At 35.8% G+C, this 24488-nt stretch overlaps 2 protein-coding genes across 5 annotated transcripts; both read left to right on the plus strand.

Moving 5' to 3' along the window:
• Window positions 1-290: 290 nt before the first annotated feature.
• LOC146137908 (mitogen-activated protein kinase 1-like) lies at window positions 291-11479 on the plus strand. The gene is made up of 7 exons (XM_083394186.1): window positions 291-536; window positions 1608-1790; window positions 2064-2253; window positions 5933-6164; window positions 6663-6794; window positions 8845-9047; window positions 9598-11479. The coding sequence occupies exons 1-7, from the start codon at window positions 427-429 to the stop codon at window positions 9610-9612; spliced, it is 1065 nt and encodes a 354-aa protein (XP_083250312.1). The 5' UTR covers window positions 291-426; the 3' UTR covers window positions 9613-11479.
• Window positions 11480-16818: 5339 nt separating this feature from the next.
• LOC146137909 (heterogeneous nuclear ribonucleoprotein A/B-like) lies at window positions 16819-23514 on the plus strand. Of its 4 annotated transcripts, none has more exons than XM_083394190.1 (10): window positions 16819-16987; window positions 17205-17245; window positions 18385-18512; window positions 18629-18784; window positions 18916-19050; window positions 19922-19991; window positions 20222-20311; window positions 20773-20907; window positions 21779-21918; window positions 22222-23514. In XM_083394190.1, the coding sequence occupies exons 1-9, from the start codon at window positions 16893-16895 to the stop codon at window positions 21907-21909; spliced, it is 981 nt and encodes a 326-aa protein (XP_083250316.1). In that variant the 5' UTR covers window positions 16819-16892; the 3' UTR covers window positions 21910-21918; window positions 22222-23514. The 4 variants fall into 4 exon arrangements, with proteins under 4 accessions (XP_083250316.1, XP_083250315.1, XP_083250317.1 ...); XM_083394189.1 differs by having other exon boundaries at window positions 23025-23509; XM_083394191.1 differs by having other exon boundaries at window positions 20234-20311; window positions 21779-23513.
• Window positions 23515-24488: the final 974 nt, after the last annotated feature.

Raw genomic sequence — 24488 nt, forward strand, 5'->3', positions numbered from 1 at the left:
TTCTATATAATTTACAAATAGGTTGTTTTAGCGAGTTAATTGTTAAATTATGTGATTTGGTTTTAATAAGGTAGTGTTAATAAAAAAATCATGATGCCCTTATATCAGTGTAATAAACAACCTTAAGTCAAAAAATAAATTAACATGAAACGTTGTGAATAAAAATAAATAAATCTCTTCTCTGCAAAAAGGCGAAAAACTTTCAAGTTGATCACAAAACTTAAATTTGCAGGATGTCAAGAGGCCTGTAGTTCCCTATTTAACGTTATCTGTTTCCATTTGTAGAGTCGTTTATATAAATTTTTGCTTTGTGTTAAAACGATTGCCTAATCTATAAATTAAAGCTGATTCTGTGCAATTTCAATCGATATTCAACCTGCTGTTTTTCAAATTGCCTTTGTGTGATTTGTAACTGAAACGTGCACGATGTCTGACGGTAAACCACCTCCAGAGATGATAAGAGGACAAGCATTTGATGTTGGGCCACGATATACCAATCTAAGCTACATTGGCGAGGGTGCCTATGGAATGGTGGCGTAAGTTACATTTTGAAATAGATTGTGCATAAAGAGCTGGCAAGCTGTTTAAATAATTTTGGAACTAGTCTCTTGCTCCAAACCAAAATATTGTGCATTGATTTAATAACTGTGGTAGGATTCTAGACCAGCGCCCATTTATGTTCTGTATATTGCTTCTGCAATCTTAAGACCTTGTATTAAAGGCTGCACCCTTACATATTTATTTTAATTTAGAAAACAAATGCATACAGGGCGCATTTTTATTGCTATAATAAATTTAATAAGTTTTTTCAACCCAGGCAATGACTGTAATAGGTTTGGTAATATTTTTTATCTTTTTATCAGTCAAAACGACAAGCTTTTTTAAAGTTTTGCTATGTTGCCGAATAACTGAGATCCCAAAAATTTCCCGGCGAAACATTCTCGGAGAGAAACCCTAGTCTGCCTATCATGGCACTTAACACCAAGATCTTGGGTGTACCAAACCAAATTTTAAGGTGTGCAATTATGTTTTTTGGACACCTTGGGTTGCAACCAGATTTTAAACTTTGGATTTTTAGATGATTTTGCTGCTTGAAATTGCGCAGCTGTAATAACATTTACGTCCAAATTTGCCTGGCTGTATTAACGTTATTTGTTTGCGGCCTTACTTTTAACCGGGGGTTGGAAAACCTACCACAATTTAGGGGGCTGGTCTAGAATTCTACCTCAGCAATTTTCCCAATTTAGATTTTTTTTCGAAAATTATGTGCACAATATGTTAATCCAGAACTTCTTTAGAAAAAATATCTGGTCTTTTACAAACACTAACACATGTTTGAAGTATATCACCAGAGATGATCAGGAAAATGAAGTTGTAAACCTTTGCCTTCTTGTTTTATTTTTGAATTCTCTAAAATTAATTAATGTTTTCCAAACTCCAATCAAATGTTGGAACTCCAAATCCAAACATATATAAAAAAATGTGTATTTACAAATTCAAACTCCAAAGCGTAGTCAAATGTATGTTTTTTATTGGCCAAAAGGGGTGTTCTTTAACACCAAATCAATAAATTGTTTTTTTATAATGATGTTTAACTGTTGTTGCAGTTGTGCTATGGATAAAGAAACTAATCAGAAAGTTGCAATTAAGAAGATTAGTCCATTCGAGCATCAGACATACTGCCAGCGCACCCTCAGAGAAATAAAAATTCTTCTTAACTTCAATCATGAGAATATCATTTCAATCAAAGACATACTTCGTGCACCCACCCTTGATATGATGCGCGATGTGTATCCTTGACACATTTTCTGGCTAAACTATCATTTAATTTGAATCATGTATGTTAGATAATGGGCCTAACTTTTTGGTAATTTTTAAACTTAGAAAATGTTTGTTTAAACTTGTTTTTTAACTGGTTAATCAAATAACATTACAAACCGCAGAGATATTTAAGTATTTTAAAAAATGTTTGTTGCAAGCCTAACGCCATTTTTAAATATGCTTAATTTTTGCATGAACTATGCCCCGCAAGTTTTTCTTAACATTTATAAACAAAAAAATAGCTACATTGTTCAAGACCTGATGGAAACAGATCTCTACAAACTGCTCAAAACCCAGCATCTGAGCAATGATCACATTTGCTACTTTCTCTATCAGATCCTGCGTGGCCTTAAGTACATTCATTCGGCCCACGTCATTCACAGAGATCTTAAACCAAGCAACCTGTTGCTCAATACAACTTGTGATTTAAAGGTGAAATTGAGTAAATTACTTACATTTAAAATAATTTCCGTGATATGCAAGCATTATATTACCTAAGCAGTTAAAGGCGTCACATTCATGTGATAAGAATATGTTGTACTATATAATCTATACGTGTTTATAAATATTTGTTTAAAATTTGTAACCTGTGTTCTTTGCTTACTCTTGCAAAATACCCATATTGTGTTTTGTTTTAAAAGAAACAAAAGCAAGAACTAGGTTTGACAACTAACTCACATCATAGCAAATTTACCACAGTTTAAAGTGTGATTACCTTACATTCGTACAGTAAAATGATAACACAAAATTTCTTAGTTTTTTTTTATTTTTTGTTTTTATCTAATTAAGTGGCATACATAATAATTTGATGTTTCCTAATTTGATCTAAATTATTTACATTGTCGTGGGCAACTTGCTGTATATTTCATGTTGTTGTTCATTTGAGTGCACTGTACAGCTATATTACAGTGCTGTTATCTAAAATAAAATAGCATGTCATTAGAGTGAAAGTGCAAATGGGTTTACTGCACAATAAAAGAATAGTCTGCATTGCATGCTGCAGCTGCAACATGTCATTGCTTAAAACTAATTGCTGTGATTTGTGTCCTCTATGGCTGAAATGTTGAATCACTATCTGAGAGTGTTGCTTACTTTTAGTGGGTGGGTGTCGGAAACTATATCTATGCATGTACGTTAGAAACAATTTAAATTCTCCTACCCACAGTGATTCACTCATGGAAATTTCATGCGATTGGATCACATTTGCTATTATTCTGCGATATTGATGTTGTCAAAAAATTCTTCGCTAAATTTTGTTCACTGGGTTTTATTTCTTTATAATAGTGATTAAATTTAAGCATTGGATTTATCTAAAAAGGTAAAACCGTTTTTTTTATTGCCTCAATTTTATACTAATTTTGTTTTGTGTTGGCGAACAATTAAACATTTATATGTCTAGCTTTCTCAAGTTAAGTTACCAATTACAAGATTTTACCTAACAACTCTTATACTTTTTGAACTTAGACCATATATATCTATTGTTTTATATCTATTTCTAGATGCTAAGAAAAAACCTTGGTTATATTTTTTAGTTTTACCAGATCTTAACAGTTAAAATCAGATAACGCTGGCCACAACACTGTTATATTTGTAAATCTCAGTTTTATTACTCCTACTACTTCAATAATTAAAATATTAATTGTAGTGCATGTGATGCTTCATTACCCTACCATAAGCATTTGCTATACGGATGCAATTTAATATTAGAAGTATCTTCTTGTTTTGCTTATTGTATTCAGTTATCCACAACGATGAGTGTCAAAATACATATATTATGTTAAACTTGAACAGTTAAAAGGAGAAATATAGTGATGACAACTCCTTTTTGAAACAACTGATTTAAATATCAAATAAGACATTCACTTTTAGTTTATCAAACCTCTCCCCATTTGCTACAAGATGCTTGTCAACATTGACAGGGGACGATCAATGAAATCTATTAAAATTGAATTGTTTTTTTTTTTGCATTAAAAACTCAAGATTTAAGGCGAATTTAAGCTTGCAATACCACCAATGTATAGCAGGTGAATTGTTTGTAGGGTTCTAATTGACAAAAAAAGAGCTTTTGAACATGTCTATATTGGTCCCTCTATATATAACATGTTAAATTGTTGGTGTGTTTATTTTGTATGAAATATAAATATTTTTCTATAATGTAAAAATTAGAAAGACTGTACAATGCTTTAGAAAGACTGTACAATGCTGTCACATTTTTCTCTCAAAGTAATGATGCAAATGTGACAAAGTATAACTTTTTTTGTATGGTAAGATATGAGAGTTAACCTTTATTCTATATGGTAACTTTTCTAAATTGAACCTTAGACTGGAATTAGTTTATAAAAATTATAGAATTTGATGAACTTTTTTTTGGCAATGCAATAAAGCATTAATGTGGGTTGTTAAAAAAAACATGACTTGTATATTAGGGTAATTACCGGCAAGATTTTTTATATAAATAAGATGATTTGAATTGATGACTGGGCTGGAGTGTCTTGTTGTTTGTGTTGCCTGCTGCATACTTCCTGTGGGATATCAACTATGTGTGCGTGCAGTGATGCATCTATCATTGTAAACTATGCTATCATACTGTCAACCTGCTGTTACATTTAGGAACAAGCAGGTTTACATTGTTCCATTGTTTTGTTTTTTGAACGCCATATTTGCTTTTTTATGGTGCTCTTGTGGTATTTAAAAAGTGTCATTTATATTTTTTCTTGGCCTTTACATCCTTCTCTCTATACACATTTAAATATTGTTGTATCTTGATTTAGATAAGAGGCAATAGTAAGTCACTGTATAGATGTATACATGCCTAATCTGATCCAACACAGCATATTCTATTTCTAAGATTGTTTTGGTCTTGGGCTAATAATATTTCATTCTGGTGCTGTGTAACAATTGCATGTAAAGCACATTATAAGTCAGGGGTGGGCAATTATTTTGAGCCGCAGGCCGCATGAGAAACCTAAAATATTGTGGTGGCCTGGGTCAAATATAGGATCTAAAATACATACAATATGACGTCATACTCTGACGGTGTAAAACAAATAAAATCAACCAATTTGTTATTACGTTTAGAGTTGTGCGAAAATGTGCAATTTAAGTCGGATTTAAAGAAGGTCACGAAACGTCACGCGAAGCACAAAAAATTTGCAACTATGTTTGTTTGAAAATGCAAACTTTAATTTAGATTTAGAATTTAGATGGTACGTGAAGCATTGAGCACCAACTAAAAATGTATATTGCTTCAGGTTTATTAAGTCGTTTATTAAGTTGTGGGGCGCGTTGACCCAAAACTTAAGATTAAAATACGTAAAAATTTTGTACGAAAAACTTGCCTATATGTTTTTTCTTCTTTTTTAAAACTTTTAAGTTACCGATGTTTTACAAAGTTTAACAAGCTTAGCCTAATATTTATATATATTTTAAATATTAGGCTAAGTTTGTTATACTTTCGTTGGAGAGAGTGTCACTGAGCAGAGGACGCTATTTTTCTGTAAAATTGACAAAAAATCGCGAGGAACATACGAGCAACACAAAAGAGATTCACGCGAAGCGCGAAAAGAATTTCCGTTTCAGCATTTAGAACAGGCCAAAAATTGAATTTGACGGGTCTTGACAAGATCTGTCAAACTTGCCCTGGTTTTCGCTTAGCCTATGTTTTTTATTGAAAATAAGCCGCGGGCCGGATTAAACTGCTTGGCGGGCCGTATGTTGCCCAGGTCTGTTATAAGTCTTATAAATTTTAACCGCCATAGTTTTTAAAAGTTGCCGTACTTGCTTACTGTAGGGGTGCTTTGCTTATTGTAGAGGTGCTGTAAAATTGTGTTTGCTTAACAACGCTTTGTAAACCACTAAATACATATGATCTTCTGTTAAGTTAATGTTTTGTCAAACTGTATTGTAATTTCCTGCTTCTAGTCTGACAACAACATTGAAAGTAACACTTTTATACTTCACTCAGAGAAAAGTGTGATAGTTAGATTATACAAGAGCTACATATTGGTGATTGTCATTTTTTGATATTTCATCAATTCTTGTTAAATTATTAGTTGCACTATCCCTGTAAACAAAAAAATGTTTACAGAATTTTGTTCCCCTTTTTTTGCAGATTTGCGACTTTGGTCTGGCAAGAGTTGCTGACCCGGAACATGATCACACCGGCTTTCTTACAGAGTATGTTGCCACCCGGTGGTATAGAGCGCCGGAGATTATGCTAAACTCGAAAGGTTATACCAAGTCAATTGACATCTGGTCAGTGGGATGCATTTTGGCAGAGATGATCAGTAACAAGCCAATATTTCCTGGCAAACATTATCTGGATCAGCTAAATCTTATTCTTGGTGAGTTTAGTGTTAGTACACAAAATTATTATTTGTTTCTTTTTCAATTTGGTATTTATATTTGTAAGAAGTTTGTCATCTCTTTCTGTAGTTGAGCACTGGCAAATTGGAATATCATTCTGTTAAGATTGTATTATTTAAAAACTATCTTCTGAACAAAAGTATTTTAATTGTATTGACAACACATTAAACTTCCCACCAAAGCATGTGTCTACATCTAGCTAACCAAGACACAGCTGGACTCTTACATGAACGCACAGCTTTACTCTTATATATATTTATGTATGTGTTGATTTGTGCATGGTTGAGTGCACATTAGGATTAGGTAGTAGGATTATTTGCAGTAAGCTATAAACTATTTCTTTTTTTGAAGATGAGTGACAAGCTATATTTTATGTTCAACCTTACTACATAATAACATTACCATGGGCCAGAATTGAATTCACACATTGACTAAATATGCATTGCAAAAATAACGAGTGTGTGCACGCTTTCTAGGCTGCCTTGGTTCTCCATCAGATGCCGACTTGAAATGCATCATCAACGAAAAGGCCCGAGCCTACCTGGTCTCACTGCCAGCCAAACCTCGACTGGCCTGGTCGAAACTATATCCCAAGGGTGATCCAAAAGGTGGGACAAATAGTTATATTTTGCAAGAAAAAAACAGCAGTTTATTTAGTAGCAATATACATCCAGCATTGGAAATTTCATCATACCTTGTTTTGTTATAAATGTTAAAAAATCTTATCTGAGGCATCTGTACAATATTTTATTGTCGGCATTTTAATAAAATAAGGAATGTCATATAAGTAATTAATAGACAAATGCGCTAGTTGCAAGGCGACAAAGCACTACTTTAGCCGACTGTCAGGATGTTTTGCAAAATACTGTTTTTACCTTTTCACATGGATGACCTATTTCGGCTTTTCACATGCCGCAATTTTCTCAAAATATTTATATGAAAATCGTTTTTGTATTTAAACTGGTAAATCAACTCACCTAGCCTATACTTTAAAACACATTCATAAAGTAGTTTCTGATTGTTACCCAATGGCAATGTGATTTAAAGATGTTGTGATTTTTTTCACTTTTTGTCTAATATTTTTTCTCATTGACAACAAGATAAACGTACATAACTTACCCCGTTTTACGAAGCCGCAACACAGCATGGCACATCGCCTTGTTTTATTGTTTCATATGCTGATTTTTAATTTTCGGACTATTCAAAGTCCAATTGGGATGCAAGGATTACGCCTTAACCAAAAACAAAATACACACAGTGGCGTTATTGTTGTCAAACGTATAGGCTAAGAGTGATGTTCTCTACACAGAGCATTGGAACCGAGAAATTGTGCGTTTGAGTTGTACTGATCTCTGCTGAAATTTTAATTGCAAACTCATGCCACGCAACCGCATCTTGGTTTTATGTGCAAAACGCGTCTAACGTTTGGCGACCAATAAAAAGCCATTAACCTGCCGTTTTAACTTCCCGTCATATGCGTCACAAAAATGGTCAGGCAGCTAAAATTAATTGCGCCCTGATTTTTCTTTTTAACATGTTTTACAACCTGGCTATATGACGCATCATTGCCCAGTTTACGGTTTGATATTTACTGATTTTTATCAGTTTAACTGCTGCATAACCCTAACAATTTATTACTTAATTCGTGAAATTCCTCTGCTATAAACTATAATGTTATTTAACAATTTATCCTAGTTTACATGGTTATTTTCTTTTGCAAATGTTTGAAGAAACATAACATATATTTATTATTATTATATATATATTTTTGTTTTCTTAATTTTTTATGCATAGTAGTACACGGACAGTTTATATAAAATATAGACAAATTGACTATGTAATTCCTAAATAACAAGCCTTCTGGAAGCCTCCAAACGTCAAAAAGAAAGTAAAAATCTGTAAGCAAATTTTCCAACCAAATCGGTTTACATCACCTAAAAGCGGACGTTTTTTCTTCGTGTGCACTCCCCCAGTTAAAACAATAAAATCAGCACATCGCAATCACCGAGGACACTTTCACTACCTAAAACAACAAATGCTTCTCCAGCGTACATCAAATTCGACAACGCTGTCATTGACCGCGTGGGTAGCACAGACTTCCTTTTTCGCACGAGCAGTGTTCGTCCCCTTTACATCGCGCGAGTTGCGATGCAATGTATTTTTATGAGTACCCTGCACTGCCTCTTGGCCTTGTTCAGTGGTTTATTATAAAAATATACTACTATCTGTAGAAGGCAACCCTTATCTCATCTGCCCTAAAATTATCGGCCAACATACCATACATCTTTAAAAAAACACGTAGATCTTACAGTTCAATGACTATAAATAGACTATCGACAGCTTTTCTGTTTTGTTTTTGTACTACCGGTCATAGGTTTTCGCTACTGTGTAACATGCGTGACAGGCTCGAATACCTTCGCTTTTCAAGAACCCCAGTCGTTCAATTAATATAAACTTTTTGGTAATATACTGTTTGTTTGAAGGACAAAACTTTTACGAAAAACTTTTACGAATCCAATACGAAATAGGACCCAGATTGGAGTGAACTTTTTTGGCTTTCCAAGTTTAAAAAAAGTTCAAAGCTGTTGAATATTTCTATACTCCACCCTAAATCAGTATAAAAGTTTCGCCCAAATTATCATCGATTTTTCTCACTAGCCCTGGACCTGCTTGACAAGATGCTGACTTTCAACCCATCGAAGCGCATCAACGTCGAAGACGCATTGGCCCATCCCTACCTTGAGCAGTACTACGACCCGGCCGACGAGCCGGTCGCCGAGCGACCCTTCACTTTTGAGGCCGAGTTTGACGATCTGCCCAAAGAGAAGCTTAAGGAGCTCATTTTCACCGTCCGCTGCGAGGTGACCATTGTTGTGTCAATGCGTGGGTACTCGAAAATACCAAAAAGCCTGTTTGTAGTCGCGCAATATACAGTAGTGTAGGCATATGCATTTTAAAAGTCATTTGCCAACGGGGTAAAATAATTTGAAGTAAATGCTTTTGAGGGCGCTTTTTTACTTTTAATACAAATAGCTAAAATTAGTGATTATTTTTTTTACTTAGTGATTATTTGGTTACGTTAACTTTAGGTATATACCTTTAAGCTTATTTATATTCTAAAGGCATGGTAATTTTCCGATCTCAGCCTAGGAATTAGCATCGCGGTGTTCTATCAACTATCGAAAAGAAAATTTGTCACTCAGTTTCGCAACGTTGTATAATTTTTTTTTTCTTTATTTGAAAAACTATCAATTAAATGCAAGTTCCTGGAAAATAAATCAACAAACGACGTCATGCTCGCCTTACTCCACGAGCGATTGCGTGATATCACTCACGTGGCCAAGTCAAGCACCTGCTTAATATTGGAAAAACGAAAAGTATAGAGATAACCATAGTAACGTTGTTTTTCAGGAGTCGATGCGTTAAGTCGCCGTCGCATTCCAACCTATTTCCTCTGCTCTCTCCTAGCCCGAAAACTCCCGTTCCTCGTTTACCACATCCCGCGTCTTGCATCGCACTTTCGACTCGGACGAGAATCGACAGTAGTGTACATACAACCTCGAGAAAACGCCGCCCGGCAAGCCGCTTGCAGCAAATCCCGTCTCGTTTCTTCCGTTTTCTTGTGGTATTCTTTTTGTTGTCGTTTTTCGCCACCTAGACCAAACAGCCACGCGAATGAGAAATCTCTCAAAAAACAAAATTATTTGTCGGATTTTTTAGTTTTGCCACAAGATTTCTTTCGCGTATAGCTTCGGGATATCTTTTTGGACGGGTCTGCGTTTTTGCATTTTGTTCCGTCTGGCCGATGTTTTTGCACAGATCAGCACGCGTCTTGGTCGTGCCGTATTGTGATTTCGCCGAGTATCAACTCTAGATGTTCGCACTTTTGTAATTGAAAATGCCACCCACCGCACCCCTTTCTGATCGGAACAGCTTTTTATGTTAGCTTTTGTCCTCAGCATTTAATTTCAAACCACAGGCAATTTTTTCATGCAGTTTCCTGAAACCGTACGATACGCCACCGTGTTCGCGAATATTCACTGTAGCGTTAAAACCGCGACCGTAATAGATTTTCCAAAATTATATTCAGCGTTTAAGCTACCCGTTCGATCGTGTCGAAAATTCTTCAGTAGGCTTTATAAGCGCCATTTCGCGTTCACCATACTTTCCAAAACGTTACGTTTTTTGCTCAGTAGTAGCGCTTTGGCATAGATTTCATATTTCGGCCAAGGGTGCTCTCTGCAGCAGGTGTTTTCCCATTTCTTTAGCCATGATTCTCATCCAATCATCACCCATCATCTTTTTCAACGGAAGTACCGTGTTGCCAAAATCATGTAATTTATTTTTTTTTTCTGTCAGTGAGGCTGGCTTCAGAGATACCTTTAGTACCTTTAATTATTACTTTTTTTCTTCCGTCAAGCGGTCAACATCACGATTCTTGTATTTGTAAAACGACACCTGTTGTACATTTGTTTTCTTTTGTTCGTGCCTGTCAAGTTTCCCGATTCTTCCCTGCAGAACCGATGTGGCATCCGCACATTTTTGCTCGAAACGTTTTCCAGCCCCTTTTCCACATCCCCGGCGTTGTATTTGCGCAATTTCTTCGAAAACAGTTTCCCCAATATGCTGTCCGCACATTTTTCGCTTAAATCGTACCCCGATATTTTATTTGCAGCTCCTGTTTGGTGACCCGCACATATTCCACTCGAGGAGACCTGCCCTCCCGGTACACACCTGGCAATGTCGTTGCGACGGCTTTACTGCGAAGCGCGGCAAACCCAGGTCCCCAGAACGCCAAGATCTATATGCTCCTTTAATTGGGTGTCCATAAAATCCGAAAAGGGTCGACACTGTATTGTGACGTAAACCTTTCACGCCAGCCCGTCTAATGTTTAAAGTATCCTGTCTGCTTAAATAACTGTTTGGGGGGTCATTTTGCATTGCGTGATTACGCCACATGCGAAACGCGTGGCCGAATGGCAAAACAACCCATTTTTGTTTCTCAACTCGTGCCAGGACTTTCAAGTGAAAACCCAAGAAACGTCGCACTTTTTCGGCACGACGTCTCTTTCACCTTTTGTTGTTCCCGCATTTTCACCCGACCTACTCGTGTGTGTGCGCGCGCGTTCGTTTGTTCGTTTCTTCCCTCGCGCTTTTTGCGTCTCTTTGCCTTGTACATAAGCGAGCATATTATTGTTATTGCGGTAATTCCCCCTTTGGTTTTGAATCGCGGCCTGCGCGCCTAATTTCGGAGATTCATCTCCCAAAACTATTAAAAGCAAGAATTATTATTACGTAACAAAACAGCAGTCTGTTCGGTATCAAATATTTATGGAAGTTAAAGAGCTAGCCAAGTTTAGATATTGAACAGTTGGGTTGCAGAAGAACAACTGAAACATTTATTCACATAACTTAACGAAGGTTTTAGTTATACTTAGACTTAGCAACACAACCATATATTTCCTGAATTTATTTTGGATAACCATGCATTTCAATAAAAAGCTTGCGGTGTACTATGGTATGTTATCATGAATCAAACGACTTTAGTAGAGTCTTGTATCTCTCCGTAGCTACCCTGGATATTGTGGAGTGTAAATCCCCTTCAATATAGAGCCATGGTTTCATGGTTATTTCACGACTTGCTCCCCTTTTAAAGATGTGTGGCTTAGTTGGTAGAGCGACTGTCCCGGTATAGTCAAGGTAGAGTTTTAAATTCTAGTTGTCGCAAATCCGGTTATTATAATCTTATTGAAAAAAAAATCTTGTACTTGTCCAATGTCCATGTCTGCAGGGAAGCCTAAAAAACGGTGAGATTTCAAAATATGGCCGGCCTTTGTAGCTCAGTAGATCAATCGTGGACTTCAAGTGAATATAAGGTGCTCTTGGCAAAATAGGAAATGCAAGTGTAGGTCTACTTGACTAAAATATATTTATTAATTTGACCACTCCTTGGTTATATATGCCATAATAGTAGTTAAAGCGCTCGCATTCGCAGCATATTTAAAAGAAGAAAAATGCAGCGTTACCATGGCATTTAGTTTCCGAAAAGTAGGGATGTTCAGAAAAGATTATCGAATCCCGAGGTACGCAAAAAAATTCTACTGTTCGTCCAATTCTACTGTTCGAGCAAGTGGAACTACTAAAAGAGGTCTCCACTGCAAATCGTTTATATACGCGAGTGGCTGTTTGGGATAGCCTATAAGTTGAAAGCAGGTGTAAACGTATAATAATTTTTTGAACGTGAAAGTTTTCGTAGGCTAACCCAAATAAACCTGAGGTAATACGAAACTGAAATCTTAGTCTAATATTCAAAGCAAGGGTTCTCAAACCAGGGTTAGGGACATTTCGGGTGTACGCAAGCAAGTTAATTTTCGTGGCACTTTAACGATTTTTGGTAACAATAATTTAAATAAATCGTTTCCAACATTTATGACGAGAAACAAAATAACTAGGTACATCTAAACAGATACATACAATGAAACATAAGTACATACATATGAGTGTTAACAACTGAGATCTAGCTCTTCTGAAGCTGCTTTTTGACCAACGATTACGGCTTACATAGCAATAGTACACCGAAAGCCATTGCAGATTTACCGAATCTCACTCTGTTAGTACTGCTTGTAGAAAGCATTGGCGTATGGTTGTTTCTCGACTCGTTCCCTTCTGAGCTCGGTTGGTAGAGCGACGGTCCCGGCTTGACCGGAGGTCGTGAGTTCGAACCTCACTGCAGGCTAGTTGTTTGTCTAGTCTGCCCTGCTTGCATCAATGATCGACAGATTCGGTGAATCTGCAATGGCTTTCAGTGTACATCTAAACAGCGTTTAAAGCTAAAACGCCAATTGCTGCGCATGCCTATGGTGTGCTGGTAGAAATCAATAAATCACTGTTACTCTAGGAATGATAGGGACCCATGGCGGGGCAAAACGGACCTCACTAATATAACATAATTTAAATTGCCTTGTTGCGTGAAAATTCCGGATCAAGGATTTTTTTATAAGAGGCGCATACAATTTTTAAGGGATATTTTCACAAGTTGGCCCTAGCGCCAATTAAGTTAATATTTAATTTTTTTGCGATTCTAATGGTTTCGTTGTGTTGTACACCACTTCTACAGCGATGTGCAAACTTTGTTTTTGCCAACTTTAACAATAAAACGGCAAAAAAATTTCGTGATCCGCGAGAATCTTCTGTTTTCTACATATGTGAACTTTTTTTAGCACAAAATCTCCTGTGTCATTGCATGTTTTCATATCATTGAAGGTATAACGGCCCTATTTAATTAAAATTTTTCTAACTTATAGATAAACGATAAAATTCATCCACCGTTCGAACTATTTTGTATCCATGTTTTATGTAATAGGATACGGTAACAGGCTAGCAACAGGGGGACTCTTTTTTGCGCGAATCGATAATGTTTTTGCAATATGGCCGATGTATTGTGTGTCATCAGATCTTTTGAAACGCGATAACGCAAAGTTTAATTTTTGCGCTTACATTTTTATTTGTGCTCGATATCGCAGCCTTACAACTGTGGAGTAAATGCCCTCATAACACGTTTGTAAAAATCAGCTCGTAGTACACGGGCAATTTATTGTGTGTCCAACGCTAAGCCTCCTGAATTTACAGTTTATAGCGCCAACAAAACCCAATTTTTTTCGCGCTTCGCGTGACCGACGACTAAATTTACTATTTCCAAGCTGTCTCAGTGATATTTATTGAAAATGCCAATTTGCTTTTCGCAGAGAGGGAGGGGGGCAAGACATAGAAAAATTACCAAGAGGGGCGCGGCTGAAAAAAGGTTAAGAACCACTGGTCTATAGCATACAGGTGGTTCTCGGATGCTTTCATTTTTCACTATTATTCTTTGAATTTAGACAACAATAAAGCAAAATAAGCTATACATTGTAATGCTGAATAGGAATCTTACTGATGAGCTACGCCAGAACAAAGAGATTATAACCATGAGGACAAACTCTCACTTTTGCCTTTTTTCTTTTGCCTTTAAGCAATGCATTCTACTTTCGACAGCCGTCACGGTCTGATTAACAATAAGAAAAACATCATCTTTCCCATTTAAGCCTGTTATAAAAATGTACGCTTTTGGCGTAATTTGTTGTTTAATGACCCCTAGTCCTAATTTAAACCGTTTTCTGTTTACAAAATTGACTTGGTAGGACAGGCAAGGTTATCACAAGTTGCGTGACACTTTCTTAGGACCCTACTGTACTTTTTTGAAAGGCGTGTTACTGTTAAAATGTACGCGATTGAGCTATGTCGTTGATTTCGGGGCTCTTTCCATTTGGTACGAAGAAAGTAACGCAAAAAACGGTCTACAAATGCCGCATAACGCAACGCACATCATTATTTTATTATTAATAATAATGCTCTACCAACCTAAACTCAAACCCCACCGTAACCCGTTGCGGTATGCGGTATTTGTTGACCGTTTTTTGCGTTACTTTCTACGTTAAGATTTATGCGACGAATTGGCGTATAAATTAAATTAATATCACTTAGTTGTTAATCTCAACGTGCCGAACTCATTAAACTTAACTGTATGGCGGTGTTAATTGTTAGCTTCTTAATGTAAATGATATAGGTATTTTGCATTGTACACTGTACACTACAGAGCGTATTACAGAAAAAGAAACTTTTGGTAAACCAAACCCATAAATGAATTTGCTTTAGTGTACCAATTTTAGTAAAGATTGTAGAATTCGAAATTTGATAGTGTGCCGCAAATCAAAATTCTTAAAAAAAAAAGTTTGCGAACCACTGCCTTATATTACTCACTACCCGACTCCAAAGTCTGACATGCGCAGTAAACTGATATAATAGCCAACTGAAAATTGTAAAGGTGGAATATAGCATGTGGTGGAATATTTTCCAACCATGTATTATGAGTGAATGAATTATATGACACCCCTATAAGTGTACAGCTGAATATCCATTGTTAAACAGGCTGTTTAGTCAGGGCCAGACTCGGGACTCAATGAAATGCCACATTTAACCGGAGTCGGACTCGGGTTATTTTTAACCGACTCCGCAGCCCTGTTTGAAATAGATATTTTTTGTCATTTTCAATGTAAGTTTGCGAAAAGTATTTCTTACCTTGAGTGCTTCTCATCTCTTTTCTCCCTAATAGCTGATAACAAAAGTTTGGAGCTTAACTGCTGGAGGATGTAGTTGAATGAATATCAAAGCCTATGTATAGAAGTAGGTGACATATTGTAAACAGCTTAAATATATATATAACTTGATTGGATAACTGGTAGTAAAAGAATAAAGGTTATTGTTACATTTAATTTCAGCAGATTACAAAGCTGCATAATCTAGTGCTTTCCTTTGTCAAATGAACAATATTACACACTAAGTTTGTGTTCACCGAACCCTATCCAGTACCAAAATGTGTAATGGTAATATTCCTTTACACCAAAAATAAAGAATAATTGAATATATTACAAGATCCCTACTCTAATTTTCTTTAAGTTTTTTACTGTAATGCTAAAATAAACGAAACTGGGGCAATAAAAATAACTTTAAACAACATTGTAATATTTTGTTTATTGTACTATATAAGCAAACACAAAAAGTTGTACCAAAAGGCTTACTAGTAATAATAAAAAAATGTAAATTCCTCTCCGGCACCCCGGTTTGGAACCACTGGTCTACTCTACAGCAACGCGTTGTACGTTTCCGCAGTCATTAACTGGACGACGTTGGCGCGCCAACGAGTGTGTTAACCATATTATATAGTAGGCCTACTTATGGTCAACTGATATTGTATGCCCTACGGGCATTTTTAAGTGTGTTTACACGAAACTCGGCAATGAAAGTTTGACACCTAATTCAAACATAACTTTTAACCTGTCAGAAATGTCGAACCTTAATATATATAAGCCGGTTGCTCCAACATTTTAGCTCACCAACATACAAGTCAAGCCCAGTTGTTTACGTTTTACTATTATGCACTAGAGCGGAACGCTGTCGAAAGTAGAACAATGGGCTACGTCACAGTTTGTCCTCATGGTTATAATCTCTTTGGCCAGAAGTAGGCTACCCTTGTTTCAGAAAAGGATGTATTTATTTCGAAGCTGAATACAATACTTGTGGATATGGCACGTTTTTCTCAAACATAACAATTCTAGTTTTGTTTTACTTGCAGGCAAGAAAATGTCCTCTTTTTCGGTGGTGAAAATATGGTAGCCCTAAATTATAAGAAATGAGTTTTTACACTGCTTTGTGACATTTGACTGCACCTATAAAACAGTAACGAATTTCAGTTTTTCCACTGCCATGCTAATTATGTAGCCGCCAGGGTTATTTTGTAAAATTCGGCAGTTTTATGCGCTAAAATGGGCCGAAAATTCATTTTGACAAAATAAAGTAGGCTGATTTCTATTGCAAATGGATCACTATATATATATACGGTATCTGATAACGATAAAAAACCTGTTTCGTATTTTCAATTTATTATTTTTAAGAGTAAATTAACTTACCCAGTTATCGGGATAACATCGGACCAATGAGCAACTTTCGGTTGAGTGGGTTATTTATAATCTATTTAATCAATGGATAATTTTCAATTGGTCACGTGATGCTACCCACAGTGCAACGCGACAGCTTTCCTTGCGTGTTTTTCAGATTTGTATGAAGAAGCAAATTTTAGTGTCAAATAGAAATTTGTCGAAACGCTAAAAAACATGTACGAAAACGGAAGTGAAATGCAACACGACGGCTCCGGCAAAAGAGCTGTTAACGACGGAAGCATAATTAAAAACGCTGCCGATGACGATGGGTAACTAAAATGATAAATTTAGGAGTAATATTGTTTTTGTTGACTGTTAATTAAACTATTAAACGCCTGCATTATATGTGATTTATTCTTCTATATTTAATCTTTGTTTGTTTTCACTGATTTACCGCATAAAATGATACAATTATATGTAGTTTATTTATTATTGTATTATAAAAGATTGACAAAACATTCACCTTTTTCGTTTTAAAATTTGCAGTAAAATGTTTGTTGGTGGTCTTTCCTGGGAAACAACTGAAGGTATGCACTACTAAATAACTATACCCTCTATTACCTTAGAATCTTAGATGATACATTTTTGGCTGATTTAGAATCATTCCACACTTTCGTCTAGGAGAGTTATATTGCTAGCATTATTTAGGTTTGGGCTAGAGTCAACATTTAGGTTGGGTGGGTCTAGTATTACTATTATTTTTATTCTCTTTTATTTATTTCTTGTCTGCAACTTCAATTTTTACAACTTGTTTTGTTACTGTGAAAAAAGTGTCCATAAGATTCTAGACGAGTGCCTACATGTTTATAGTAGTTGCATTGTAATTTTGTTTTCTTATAAAAAAAGTAAAGCAATGAAATTTTTAATGCCCTAATATTTTAAAATTCCAGTTATAAGAATATTTGGCGCTCGTCTAGAATCCTACCACAACGAACATTATTAGGGTTAGGGTGCCGGTTAGCGTTTGGGTTTGGGTGAGTCCAGTAATAGTGTTAAACAATATTACTTGACCTACCCACACCCAAACACTAACCGACACCCTAACCCACAAATTATGCATTGCTTAATAATCATTTCAACGTTGTGGTAGGATTCTAGACCAGCGCCGAATATTTTTATCGTGTTTTGTATATAAACTTTTTTTTTAAATGAAATATTGAGGTATAGCCCACATGCCAAGTGCACCCACAAGTTTTTTTCAACCTTGTAAAAGTGCACCCGGAAATTTGAAAGTGTATCTACACTTTTTTCACCTTTGTTGCACCCGTGCACTCACAAGATCTGCCATACTTTCCAGACTGGGGTATAGCTATACTATATATTTAATCCATCTAATTAAGTTCGTGCAAAGCCATTTTTTTATATGCCCTACATTACAAAACAGTAGCACTGGATTATAAAATGTAGCCCAAACCAAATAGGCTCTAATGTGTGAATATTGCAGAATTTTTGGCAATTTTTGTAAAAAAAATGGCCGGGAATGTTCAGCAGCCACAAATTATGGAACACAGTTGGGCTGGTGAAATGGGATCACCATACTCTATTTTGATCATATAGTTTTAAAGAAATTTTGTCAAAAAAAATATTTGCCTGCACAAAATAATCAGCTTTAATATGCAAATAAACTTGGATTGTAACTTACGGTGTCATGTACATTTGTTTACAGACAAACTCAGAAAGTACTTTGAAAATTATGGCGAATTGCGGGATTGTGTTATAAAGCGAGATTCTGAAACTCAACGTTCCAGAGGATTTGGCTTCATTCTATTTGCAGACCCTTCTTCCGTTGATAAGGTTTATAATTTCTCCATTTTTTATTTTGTAAAGTGAAGAAAGCTGTTGAGGTTTTGCATTTAAAGTGATTGTGGTATTAATCTTTTTCTAATATTTTTTCTTTGTTTCTGTTTAAGGTGCTCTCTCCAGGGGAACATCATGAGCTTGATGGCAGGCACATAGACCCAAAACGAGCAAAGGCCTTAAAGAAAGACACCAAGCTTTTTGTTGGTGGACTGAACCCGGATACAACAGAGGAAACAATCCGAAATCATTTCTCTTCATTTGGCGAGGTAGATAAAACTTAGTATTATCAACTTAAGAATGAAGTTGATTAGTGATGATTGCTCCTATATTCATTTGTTACTAATTTGACCAATTTTATTCACTTGTGCAGTAAAAACATTTTCTAATTTTCGATTAGATTGATTCCATTGAAAGGCCAATGGATAGAAACACAAACAAGCACAGGGGTTTCTGTTTTATTTCTTTCGTCAAAGATGGTGTCATTCATGATGTTATCTCTCATGGAAAGTTCCACACCATTGATGGAAGACAGGTCTCAAAATAGTTTTATTACCATTTTTAACCATTGTATTTAAGTCAAAGCTCTTATACTGCATTATTGACCAACACAACCAGACTTTATAGCACTGTAAAACAACCCTTCAATTGACAAGCAGAGGTCTTATCATTTTTTATTAAATAGTTGTAGCAAATTGAAAAAAAGTTGTACTACAGGAAGCACTTCATTTTTGTGTGTTATGAAATGCTGATCATTAAAACAGAGAAAAGTTAGACTTTAAAATTCAGGATTCCTTTGCTTGTGCAGGTTTAAGTTGTTAAATCTACAGGACTTTAATAGATGGGAGTATGTAAGTTGCACTTACCCCGAATATTATTGGTTTCTAAAATTACAAAAAAATGTTATTTGCTGAATAAACTTTTGGCTTTTATTGGGAGATCTTGTGCTTGCACCGCATTATCCATAATGTTATTTATTTTATTTTTTTTTAGGTGAAGCGAAAAATGTACTTGATTTTACTGCCTTTTACGGCATCACTGGCCTGCTTTGTCAATTGCCATTTTTTTATTACCAGAAAACAAATTGGTGTAAATCAGAAACATGAAACACTTCATAGTGCATGTGGTATAACCCGTTCAGTTTGTTGCTTCACTGTTTCCAATATTTACTCCATATTTAAGGTGTCAATCCAAGTTTTGATAATTTGAATTAGTATTTTGGATTCACTCATTATTCTGAAAATTAATTCTAAAATAAATCCATTCACTTGAAACAAACGAAGACCAGCCAATAACTGTCTCTATAGTCTATAGGACAAACAAAAATGAACTATAAGTTGGGTAAAGTTGCACCTTTGCCTCTTCAGAATTCCTTAACTTTCTTAACAACAATATTTTGTTTGCAGTGCGAATGCAAGGATGGTGATCCCAAGAAGCAAGGAGGCAGGGGAAGAGGTGGAGCAGGTGGCCAAGATGGTGAGTTCATTTGTTTTGAGTATTTTAAGTTAGTTGATAATGCCATATAGTTGTGTTGTAGCACTTGCAAAGCCACTGTGTTCTATTGATGTAATGTTAACACTTTTTACTTTTTTTTAACATTAGTATGAATTCACTATTGAAGTGATTAGATTGTTGCAAAAAATAGTTTAACTTGAGGATTTTATAACTGGTACTCTTCCATGTTCACTAGCTGATTATTTTAAAAGGATATTCTCAAGGTGGCTATGGTGGTGGTGGAGCCTGGTCACAATCACAGCAGGCTGGCTGGTATGGAGCTGCTCCTGGTTATGGAGGAGGTATACACAACATGCCTGTTAATTTTTATTTAAACTTGTATAATGTATAGTGCATACTAATTGTTTTGTATATGTAGAGTTTATCAGACAAAGTCAGTTTGCTTTATCTCATTATACCAGTGATTCCCAAACTTTTTTGGTTTGTGGCACATTAAAAAATTGTAACCATTTCGTGGCACACTTTTAACAGAACAACAATGGAGTAATTTGACTATCGCACACGACAAGCGATATGTAAATGCTTAAAAATTAATGATTTGTAGTGAATAGTGCTGATTTAGGTTCAAAATGCTTGCATGGTCGCCTATTGGTATTACAAATACTCTATTTTCCGAAATTACAAAAAGTTTTGCGGCACACCCGGCACATAGTTTGGGATTCACTGCATTATACAGTATATCAGCAATTAAGCATCTGATTTTCTTCTTTTGCAGTTTGTTACTTTTTGGTTTTATTTGCAGGCTACGACTATGGTAGTGGGTATGGAGGTTACGGAGGCTATGGTGGCTACGGAGGATACAACAGTGGCTATGGAGGGTATGGTGGCTACACTGGATATGGCGGCTATGGTGGTTATGGAGGCTACAGTGGAGGAGGTAAAACCATTTTTTGTATAACCGAATTCTTCTTTGTATAGTTAGATGTTTTTTTTAGTTAATTTTAGTTGACTTGCAGCCTACAACACTTTTTACACCTCATAAAACTAATAGTTAAAATCAGTTTTAGTTCAATTATTTTTTTAAACTAGCTTTTATTCTATTGTTCAAACTAGGTAAAAGCTTTAGTGACAATTTTACTGTAATATTTTAATTTGTTTTATCAAATTGTGTACAGTGTTTACACCTCTAATGTATAATCTTGGCTTTCCTTATCAGACAAACACTTACAGATGTAATATTACTGAACAAGTTTTGTTGTATAACAAATTATTTAAGTTTTTTGTGATGTGGTACCTAATATTGGATATTTGCCGTTATTATGAGCCAAAAATTTATTTTCGGGATCCCTTTTGAATCCAAGCCATAAGTCTAAGTAGGAATTTTTCTGCCCATATCTGTTTGTTTACAAGCAGAAACAAGCTAAGAAAAGGTTTTGTTGAAATATGTATTTGTCTGTTAAAGAAGGTTTTTAGGGGGCGGGGTTGGTTAGACTGAAACAAATTATTTTTGCACAGTCTTTACAAAAAAAACTATAACAGAAAATGCATCCTAGAGACCATTCAAAGAAAAGTACAAGTTAATATAATACCCCAAAACCAACAAACCAAAAGAAATTAACCCTGGTAGATAAGAATTAACCTGGTAGATAACCCTTTTTATAATGACCCAATTTCTCTTCCTGAAAAAATATGGCCCTGAAAAATATTCCCGGACTAAATATGCAACAACCTCATTTGGATTGCTGTTATCTTAAATTTTATTAAGATTCAACCTACTTGCCATTAAAAACATTTTGTTTGTGTTTTAGATTACAGCCAAATGCAATCCGGTGGAGGTGGCCAAGGAGCAGGTGCAGGAGCAGCAGCTGCCCAGCAAAACTCTGGTGGCAAAACTAAAAGTGCAGGAAGAGGCAGCCAGAACAACTACAAACCTTACTGAACTGTTCAGGTACTTCATTAGCTCTGGATATTAACTAGAGTATGGAGCCTGTATTCTATAAATAACCATTCTTTAAATCTACAAGTGATGCAAGGGTCAAAATCAATGCCACTTCGCCTTAATTGGGCTTTGTAAAACTTTCTAATTTAACATTGCTTTCAGCCCTTGCAATCAGTTGATGTATTATAGTGTGCAAACCTATTTTTATGACAGGTTTATAGTGTGTAGTGACTAGTATGAGTGTAACAGTTGTAGATAAGCTATCAGCCCAACGATTTTCCACTTACACATTTTTTCCGTTGGTTTGATTAGGTCCTTTGATGGCCAGTTGGCATATCTCTTTTACCACCATTGAAACGCGAAGGTCATGGTACGAATGTGTTGCCAAAACTATACTAAATTTTTAATCCTAAACCTACCTATCTTGGTAAAATTTTAAGCAGTTGGTAGTGTCTTAAAGCCAAAACACTATGTAGTGGGTAAAAGTAATATGTAGTTAAGAAATATGTAGTTAAGAGTTTGGTAATAATGTAAGCTGTAAGGAACTATATGTTTGATATAAAAACATAAAATATAATAAACTGTCATCCGGAATGCCGAATACCACATCGTCTGTCGTGGATCAAGATTCATTGGGATCGTGAAAGTCGTCAAATGTGGTAAACCGAAAAACGAATATAGCAGATTAACTGACCGATTCTGTTAACAGTGTTTAGCAGATTTGTAACAGTGACTATTGACAATTTGTAAAAGGTGTTTAATCTTGTTCGACATGAAAAGGCTGTGAAAGCGAAAAATTAAAAGACCATCAAAAAAAAATCTTTTTACGGTAACAGTTAAGCGACTAACTTATAAAACGTTTAGTAGAGTAAATTATTCCATGCTCTAAGTTAGAATAACTAGCCAAATGCCTGTATTTCAACGTGCGGATCATTGTAGATCTACTATCACAAATTAAATCAAGATAAACTTATAATCCATTATTTACTTGTTACAGCAACTTGTCCAAACCGACAAGTATAATTCGAACCATGGATGGCATTGAACTAATCGCAGCCTTTTCACGAATCGTATGTTGTTATGACGTCATTACTAATTTACGTTATTTTTTGCAGCTAAAGGAAAAAGTGTAAATCACCTGCTGCCACCCTACAAAATGGTCAACACGCCGCTCCTAAAGCTTGCTTTTCTTGGCTTTGTACTTTTCATTCGCATTTTCCTTGTTTTTGTTTTATGGATCGGCCGTATCGTGACGCCCAACAATAAAAGTCTCATTTTACATTTGTTTTGTATTTGCTGGCGGAGAAATACGTGCCGAAGCGGCCCAAAAACCCATTAGCTTTGGTTGTCTAAAAATTTCCATCCAGGACACGCCCAGCCGGAGAAATAATGACAAGACAGATTTTATTTTAGCGGACATTGTTCTCTCTTTTTTTGTTGCTTTACTGTAGTCCGGAAAGTGTACGAGGTTTATTATTTTATTTCCTGGTGTGTGAATGCTCGTTGTTCTTACATAAGGGGCGCCGAATTTTCCATAAACTGAACGGCGAAAACATGGTGGCCTGTAGAAGCTAATTAAAAAACGTTCAGGTTTCGAAATTCAATAAAGAACTTTTGTAATCCGCATATTCCAAAAATACGTATGTAGTTAGAAACTAGAGTTTCAACAGTTCGTTTAGTAACCGCATTGCAATATTTTTTTATTTCGCTGTACTGATGGTTTTATGTTTTTACCTCTACTCCCAACTTTTTAATGAAAAGCTTTAATTTATAATTTGTCATCTGGTGGCGGTCGTGGGCCACGTAAAACAGCGATTTTGATCGGTAGTGTATATTTCAACAGGGGAAACATGACCACCGTGCTATCTGAACTCCACTAAATCGAAACTAAACAAACTGTCGTAGCATACTGTCATGTCGCTTATAGATTTATTATACATCCACATAATTCAGTTGAGCTCGTTTTCAATAAAATGGCTTACAGCGCAGTAAAAACATGTGTAGCCAGTAAGGAGTGCATCGTTGACTGTAGTTTTTAATCAAGCAGCCGCGTGACACTATATAGCACAAGAGCGACTGCGTTGGGGATTACCTAAGCCGAAATGCCGGCTGGATTTGCCAGAACGGCCAGGAAAGGAAAGGGGTATTGAGGTGAAATATTTAACACTTTAACAGGCGAACATGTTATAATTACAAGCACAAACAGACATGCGTCGTTTCTTTACAGAAGGAAACAACTGCGCTAAATTAAAAATAATTGGATAATTTCGTTTTAACCGGAGGCTAAACAATTTCTTTTTTGCCAGAGGCTTACGGTAAAACCGTTTTCAGAAAGAAATGCTATGGATTTGTACTATTTGCTCAAAAACTGGTAAACCTTCATTTGAAACAAATATTTACAGGCATTGAGAACAACGCCTATCTATAACACGCTTGGACACAAAGCCTTTTAAACGATCAGTAGGCGTTGGTGAGAAACGTTAACAGCGAGATTAATTTTTCTGTGTCGGCATCGAAAATAGCAGTTTTGTGACGTTTGATTTTTGTCCCAGTGGCAGCCTGAAAAACCATGAAACTCG

This window comes from Ascidiella aspersa, chromosome 7 (genome assembly GCF_963924565.1).
Source record: "Ascidiella aspersa chromosome 7, kaAscAspe10.2, whole genome shotgun sequence".
NCBI classification, from domain to species: Eukaryota; Metazoa; Chordata; class Ascidiacea; order Phlebobranchia; family Ascidiidae; genus Ascidiella; species Ascidiella aspersa.

Excerpts from the sequence above, each read along its gene's own strand:
- LOC146137908 (XM_083394186.1), top strand. The coding sequence starts at position 427 with ATGTCTGACGGTAAACCACCTCCAGAGATGATAAGAGGACAAGCATTT. Across the intron at positions 1,791-2,063 it reads CTTGATATGATGCGCGATGT|CTACATTGTTCAAGACCTGA; the intron begins GTATCCTTGACA and ends ACAAAAAAATAG. Across the intron at positions 6,165-6,662 it reads TCAGCTAAATCTTATTCTTG|GCTGCCTTGGTTCTCCATCA; the intron begins GTGAGTTTAGTG and ends CACGCTTTCTAG.
- LOC146137909 (XM_083394190.1), top strand. The coding sequence starts at position 16,893 with ATGTACGAAAACGGAAGTGAAATGCAACACGACGGCTCCGGCAAAAGA. Across the intron at positions 17,246-18,384 it reads TTCCTGGGAAACAACTGAAG|ACAAACTCAGAAAGTACTTT; the intron begins GTATGCACTACT and ends ATTTGTTTACAG. Across the intron at positions 19,992-20,221 it reads TGGAGCAGGTGGCCAAGATG|GATATTCTCAAGGTGGCTAT; the intron begins GTGAGTTCATTT and ends TTATTTTAAAAG.